This window comes from Megalops cyprinoides, chromosome 12, assembly GCF_013368585.1.
Source record: "Megalops cyprinoides isolate fMegCyp1 chromosome 12, fMegCyp1.pri, whole genome shotgun sequence".
In the NCBI taxonomy this organism is placed as follows: domain Eukaryota; kingdom Metazoa; phylum Chordata; class Actinopteri; order Elopiformes; family Megalopidae; genus Megalops; species Megalops cyprinoides.
This window is the reverse complement of record NC_050594.1, coordinates 2,764,916-2,772,770: the sequence shown is the minus strand read 5'-3', so window position 1 is coordinate 2,772,770 and position 7,855 is coordinate 2,764,916. Positions and strand designations below refer to the sequence as shown.

The window sequence follows — 7,855 nt, the reverse complement described above, 5'->3', positions numbered from 1 at the left end:
GAAGGTTATGAACTGGAGCAGGTGAGCACCTCTCCATCGTTTGTGCCATCCCACACTGGTGCTGTGTCTCAGGTTGTGCCGTCCCACACTGGTGCTGTGTCTCAGGTTGTGCCGTCCCACACTGGTGCTGTGTCTCAGGACTCACTCTTCTATTGACAGAGACTGAGACGGGGAACTAGAACCAGAAGCTTCTTTCCCTGTGCTGTAGTGTATAAACCCAGCTGCGTATTATACCCTCTCTCCACGCCCGGACTGGAAGCCTGGACAAGAAGAGTCCGTTTCCAAGGAGGTGGCACTGATGCAGTCTGTTGGTGAGGGCACAGCAACATTCTGCAGCAGTTACTGCCCACTCGGGCACTGTGAGGAGAAAGGGGGCAGATCAAACTCATCCATTTTCATTTTTACCAATCTGTACCCATGATTAAGTAATTCATTCCCCCAGTTTATCAGTTCCATAACCACGATTTCATAGTTCATACCCGCAATTCACAAATCCGTACCTATGGCTCAAATCTGTACCCAACTAATTCGTACCATCAATTTATCAATCCATCAGTACTTCTGGGAGCCTGCAATCACTGCCAGCTGCAGGGACTTTTGGAGAAAGTCAATGTTGTCATTGAATATTGACCTATCAACTGATGTTTTTGTCAAGAGGGGATCTTGCTGTATGTACTCTTAACCAATGTGGATGCTGTGGCATTCAGGAACAATTTTGGGATCTGGTAATCCATGTAATTGAGTAAAAGAGATTTTTCTAGAGGAAGGAGATACTTCATGCATAATCCAAAACTAAAGGAAAATTGGCCATGCTAAAAAGTCTTTACCATTCTAAATAATTGATTATATAGCTGTGTTCCTTGCCAATCTTAAAATGAATGTAGAATACATTACATTACATGCATTCAGCAGACACTGTTACCCAGGGCAACTTCCAACATAATTGAACATAAGTGTATCCATTTAAACGAGCAACAGCGTCAGACCAGGCTAACAACATTCCCAGACCAGTGAGCATAACACTATTCGAGCCCTACCACAAGTTAACTTGTGCACTCTGACAGAAGCCAAGTATACTACGATACAACAGTCCCTCTAGAACACAAAATTACCATCAGATACTAGAAGTAGCAGGTGTTAAGGGGTGGGGATAGAAGTGGAACCAAGATGCAGTTTGAAGAGGTGGGTCTTCAGTCTGCGTAGATAGTTTCAGCTTAAATGTAATTGGTCTTATAAATAATAAATTCTGAAACTGACTATTGCAGGCACAACTGCAAACCACTGCAATATCAAAAGGAGACTTATGTTACCTGATTAAGACAGTCAGCTGTAGTAATGTAGTATTTGGAATGATCCATTAAATATTTTTCACATGGAAAAAAAAATGAAACACATTTATCATTTTCTATGATGTATTTTCAAGAACAGGAATTCAGAAGGTGTGCACAAACAGCCTATCGCTCACTGGACAGACTTGGGCTGTAGGGAAATTAAATTACAAATATCCCTGACACAGACAAGGAAAACATGACTGATTTTTCCCCACATTTCACTGCTCCAAACATTCCAGTAGAAGTCATGGATAAACGATTGCATATTAATGGACTAAACTTCACATTTTATTAATAGAACTGATAAGCATGGTTATACATCAAGTTAACAGAGTTGACTGAGTTGAGTGCAACACACTTAATATTGTGTTTGCTAACTATGTGGATTGGTCTCTGATAAGTCACAATGAATCACATGGAGCCTCTGAGCCAATCCAAAGCCAGTCCCCCTTGCCCAAGTGAAGAAAAGAAACTGCTGGTCCAAAGCACCTGAATCAGTCTGGTCACAGACAGATGAGAGGGCACTACTGGCAAAAAAAAAAAATACTAAATGAGTCCCATGTCAGTGTGGGATTATTTTTGAAATTCAGACATCACAAGTTTTCATTCAAACTTTATTTACTTTGTCTTAAAGTCCATTAATGGGCTGTAAAATTATACTAGGACCCAAAAAAAGAAAAAAAAATCTGTTCAAAATAAATAAAAACTTGAGAAATAAAAAACATATATGTGAATCACTCATATGTCACTTGTACACGTGTAGATTGACCATGAACCCGAAGAATGGCAACGCCTAACGCACTGGGTCCAGAACAGAAACACAAACCCGGGACATGTGCAAGCTCCTGGCTTCTGACCACACCAGCCTCTCTCCCCCCTCATGCACACACAGACTGACCTGCAACAATTAAATGGCATTTGAGAGTTGCTTTACAATACACAAGTCAAATAATAATAAAAAAAACTGGTGACTGAATCTGGAATGCCAGGTGTCTAGAAAAATTGAGATTGAGGAAAAAAAAAAAAGGCGAGTGGCTGTTATGGTAGCAAATGAAAGGTGGGAGGCCACAGGTAGAGTAATGGGTAGCAGAGGTCCATATACGCGTTAACACTGGGAAGAGCCCTGTCGCTTAAGAGAACGTGGTCACCACTGACAAAAGCTTGAAATAGCCTGAGCCCACGGGGAAAATATGGCACTGCTACAAGTCTGGACTAGATCAACGGAGTCTCTGGAAACGCTTGCAGAGATTCAGCTTGTTGACTTCCGGCGGTCGGAGGGGAACCGGTGTCCTGTGAGACAGCAAGCTGCTCTTACTCAGGAAACATCTGGAGCGGAGAAGAGAAAAAAGAGGGAAACGTCAGCGGTTGTCATCCCAGCATGAGGAAGACCCTGGAGAACCTCCTCTCTGTTCCACAACTTTGCATTCAGAGAAATGTGGAAGTGTGACGGTGCAGTGAGGCTCTGTGAGTCCCATTATAGAAGCACACATTTCAGTTATTTGAATGGGTCATAATGTGATGCTGTGGTGAGACAAGCCTTTTGATTTGTTCAAGAAATCCACGATTATATGGACCCATCAGGGGGCTGATAAAGCTTTAGTTTCTCATTACAAGGGAGGATACCATAAAAATCTCATCACTAAGGTACAACAAAAATTATCTGCAGGGTCACGACTCATCGCTTATGAAAATGGATGAGGGTGGAGACTCACAACTAGCAGGCTGCTCTCCAAACCGCCGCATCAGCTGATCATGTGTGAACTTCACGAAAGCATCGTATTGTTCTGGAAGAGAACCACAAACCGAGACTCAGGACAACCAGCAAAATGAAGAGATATGCATTCCAGAAAGCCTCCCCCCCCCCCCCCCCCCTCCCAGAAGGCGCCTGCGGTTCAGCGCTGGGCCACGCACCTGCCAGTTTGGAGGTGAGCATCTCCTCGTACTCCTCCCGCACCTTGTCCTCGCGTTCCTTCAGCAGCCGTTCGCAGATCATGCCCACCTGCCTCAGTGTGAACAGAGGCTGCTCTTTTCTGGACGGAGAGGCGGCCCCGGAGGACGTGCCTGCAGGGGAAAAGCGTCACTTCCACACCAGCTACCTGCTTGTTTGTTTTCATTTTTGCCTTTTTAAATCCCTTGAGAAAACAGATTTATGCATCTTCAGGGATGCCTTCAGTTGTAACGTACTTCTACAGTCATAAGCTAATCAGGAGCCCAAACTAGGCAGTGCACTACATTACACTCCATTATTTTCATTTGGCAGACACTCTTACCCAGAGCGACTTACAATTGCATCCAATTATATAGCTCTATATTTATGGAGACAATTGTGGGTTAAGTGCCTTGCCCAAGGGTATAACAGCAGTGGCCCTGTGGGGATTCAAAGCAGCAACCTTTTACCTGGTTTCAAGACCTGCTCCTTACCACTGTGCCGTACTGCTGCCCCTACTGCAATATAATGTAATGTGATACATAATTCCTCAGAAAGGCCAAATTCCACCACAAAACGGCCTGAAGCAGACAAATCCCCCAATTCATGCACACACACTTGTGTCTGATGCTGCTGAGTGAGAGCGGCTTGGTCCTTTCGTACCTGGGAGGGCGGAGCCGGTCAGGAGGGAGGCTGTGGGCTGGGAGTCCAGGCTGCAGCAGGCCTCACTCTGCTGGAAGCCGCTCTCCAGGTGCCTCCCCTTCAGCAGGCGCTTGTACTCCTGTTTGATGTTGTGCAGGATTTGTTCTGTCAGGAATGAACACGGAAGCCAGTGAAAATGCATCCAGCACACACAGGTCTCACACAAAGTTTATCTGCCAAAATAATCTAATCTCTCACAATGAAGGAAGGACAACACAAATGAGACAGAAAAAAATATGACCTCCAGCTACAAACTCGTTAAATAGAAATGAGATGTAATACTCAATGTTGGTGGGCAAATCGAAAAGGAAACCTGACTGCTGAATAGTGAACTACAGTAATGTTCAGGTAAACTAGCTAGCGAGCTAGGTTAGCTACCTGATGGCCAACCTTGGTGGCAACATCACAATCACAGTGCAAATGGCACTGTCTTTTATTTTCACAGACAAGACCTCTCTATATTCTCTCATTAGTAAGATTTAAGCTCCAATATTTTACTTCATTTAATGTTGTTCATAGATTACAGTTGCCCACTGGAAAGATATAAATTATGTATTTACAACAGAAATGTGCCCTTTAATAGGGGAAAAATCCCTTTTTAATGGATGTTCAAAGCTGATGCTCTCTTGAAGTGTGTTACTGACAGTTTTTTCTAATGATTCTTGCACTGCTTTCAGGTGACAGATGTGCTGGATGGAAATGACAGCAGGTCTAACAACTGTACTCCTGGTGTCAAAGCTACTGCTGCTAAGTTAGGAAATAAAACTCAGTTCACTCAGGGTCATTCAAGCCTTCCAGTTCTCATGAGGTAAGAGAGTACACCGCAATACGTGCAAATTTTAAGTGCAATCTTTTTGAATAATTATGAACAAGTACCCTGTGCGATAAACGCCAGGATGGTACTTGCGTTGTGACAAGTGAAGGATGGTGTTTGAAAATCAAAAACATGACAACGTACGCCTAAGAGAAACTGTTTGGGATATACTACCGTAACAATACAGTAAAACAAAATGGGAGTTTCGTGCATCCAGTCAATTCCAACTCGTCCTCTTAAGTTCCTTATCATTTTAAGTGGCCGTCTATCAACCTCAATTTTTTGTGTAACTGACCGGTAGTCACGATTCCAAACAACAAAACACAAATAAGTTACACTGGCAAACACTGTGTATCAAACTGAATCGCACTCATACAGCTGAATATTTCTGAGCAATTCATGTTAACAGCAGTACTCTCTCGTGGTTTTAAACTGCAGTCAGCCCCAGTGAAACTAACCACTCCCCAGTCACCGTAAATATAACACGACGCTGTCATCGCAACTATATTTGATCAAGTTATTTTCACGTATTTGTTTTCATGGACTTCTCAAACAGGGACACGAATCGCACGCGGACGCGGGCGTGGGTATTTTAGATAACATACAGTGTGTTATGAGTGTGTTAGATAACATAGGTTCACCCAGTTAGCCAGCTATCGGGGCTGTTTACGGTCCAACAGTTAGGTAAGTTGAATATTTACACGACGGTAGACAGCGCATGGGACTACACGACCAACTAAAATATTTTTAAATGAACTCCTACTGAGATAGTTAACGGTTAGCTAACTATGTCAGTATTTTTCCCCAATAAAGAAACTCTGCAAGGGTTTCGCACGGTAGCTTGAGGCTAACCTACCGTTAGCTAGTCTAGAAAAAGTTACAATAATCCTGTACAATGCCGAGGCCATGTTGGGTGATTCTCGATAAATCAGCCATTACATGCAGAGCTTCAACATTCCTATATTATCAACAGAAAAGCACAGTAACTGTCAGTAGCAAGCTAACTAGATTAATTTCTTGTGTTTACGATGAGTTAACCACCAGTGGAAACCTAGCTACCAAAACAAACCGATTTAGTTGCTGGATAGCTAGTCATTGTAGCCATGTAAATTACTTCCTTAGATAACTGACTTGTTTGCTAAGCTAAACGAAGCAGCTAAACCAGCATGATCAACGTTCACTTGCTTCATTTGTTCAGGTAACGTTATTTAGCTTGGTAACCGTGGTGGGGTGAAAATGGGAGTTAACATGGTTCACTAGAAACCCTTCTATTCTAATTGTAGCGTATTTACCTACGTTACTGAACACCAAATTATTACAGTAGCCGTAAACAGATAGAAGAGACGCATAGCTAACTACCGATAGACAGACAGAATAAATAGATCGATAATGATAGACATGCAGATTAAAAAAAGACAGATACCTAACGTTAGCTGAAAAGGCAAGAACAATTTGTTTACCCAGCTATCTAGCTAGCTAGCTAGCTACACAATCTGTCAAATACTTATCCCTGCGGTGGAGGACACAGGCGGCTGATTAGCTAGCTGGCTACCTGTGGTGAGCCTGGACGCCACCTCCCCAAACGGTGTGGGCTCCATGCGCAGGTATTTCTGCGGGGGAGAGGCGGACATGGACGCTGGGGACATCGGGGTGCACCTCCGCCTCTTCGGGGACGCCGGGCTCAGCAAAGGATCGAAATCCATAGTCCTTTTTAAAGTAGCTCCACAAGCCATGACGCTAATCCAGTAAAATCAATACCACAAGGACGAAACACAAGGGGGAAAATCCGTTTCTCCGGCTGGTATCAAAAATGGAAATGAAAGCCCAGCCCCTCCAGTGGCGTTCTTCCTAAACTTCGCCCAGGGGGGGACTCTGGTTGAGGGTAAAAGGCGTCGTTTTTTCGCCTCTCCAGATCCCCTTCCTCTCCCACTGCTCAGACCCCCTTGCTGGGCGAGAGCTCTGGACGCTGAGATTTCACCTTATTGTTCAGTTTGGATGCATTACAGATATAGATGAAGGTGGATTGTGGGTGAAATAAAGGCTAACGGCGCTTGTCAACAATCCCGTATTTCCCGTTCGCCAGCAAAAATGGCGTCAACAACAACGTCAAACAAGAGACACTAAACTATAGAGAGTCACACAACTAAGGTCTTTCCTGGTATAAGTAAGAAGTTCCTGTTCTCAGTCAGTCACGTAATTAAGTAGTTCCGGTTATATCCCTCTTGTTAGCAGTTGATTTTACATTATCACGGACAGAGAGTTATATATCTTGTTACTGAAAATCATTTTTGACCGACATGTAACGCCCATTGGAATAACAACCTAGAGGAAAGTTGGGACTTGTAGTTATTCTGAAAAGTCAATTGAATTTGTGTTACGGATAGAGTTTAGATATTTGAACTACATTTCCCAAAATAGACACAAAAAATGTATTCTACGTGTACGTACATCTAAACACGATCGCTGGGTTTTCATTTTCTCACATAACAAGCTTTGAAGTTGCAAACTCATAAGGTCGTTGATCACGAAGTTCCAATCAGAATACTCACCCCAGCTTCTTGAACCGTCTAAAATGTTGGTATCTAATTAAATAATATCGGTAACAGATATGTTTGGGCATTTGACCTAATCAGTGTTCATTTTCTGTACCATCTCTGGGGACAGAATATTGACATATTTCATCGTTTCTCAATCGTATCTCAATTAAGGGTGCATCGGCCCGTACACTGAAGATGGCACTTGTAGCTGTATGTTCCCCAACCGTGGTGAAAGGTGTATTTTGCAGGTTAAAACCCCCCAAATGGGACACTACAGTTTTGTTCTTGACCAAAAGTGAATTGCCTCAGTCTGTATCTAAGTGGGAAATAACATGGTGTCCTAGCCATGTGCATATAAATAATTACATGTTGCAGAATGTGAGTTAGACTCTCAGATGTGTAAAAGAAAAAAGAGGATTACAAAAGGCAAGAATATAAGCAAGTAATTCATTACTAAATATATGAATTGCCCATGGAAGGAACTAATTTGTCAGCACAGTGATTTCATTTGGATGCTGTTTCACTAACCTTAGAAAAAAGCCCC

General features: G+C 43.0%; 1 protein-coding gene across 1 annotated transcript; it reads right to left on the bottom strand.

Moving 5' to 3' along the window:
- Positions 1-1,452: 1,452 nt before the first annotated feature.
- LOC118786713 (akirin-2-like) lies at positions 1,453-6,861 on the bottom strand. Its single transcript, XM_036541992.1, has 5 exons — positions 6,327-6,861; positions 3,922-4,065; positions 3,243-3,392; positions 3,044-3,115; positions 1,453-2,657 (listed from the first exon to the last, which is right to left on the bottom strand). The coding sequence occupies exons 1-5, from the start codon at positions 6,505-6,507 to the stop codon at positions 2,647-2,649; spliced, it is 558 nt and encodes a 185-aa protein (XP_036397885.1). The 5' UTR covers positions 6,508-6,861; the 3' UTR covers positions 1,453-2,646.
- Positions 6,862-7,855: the final 994 nt, after the last annotated feature.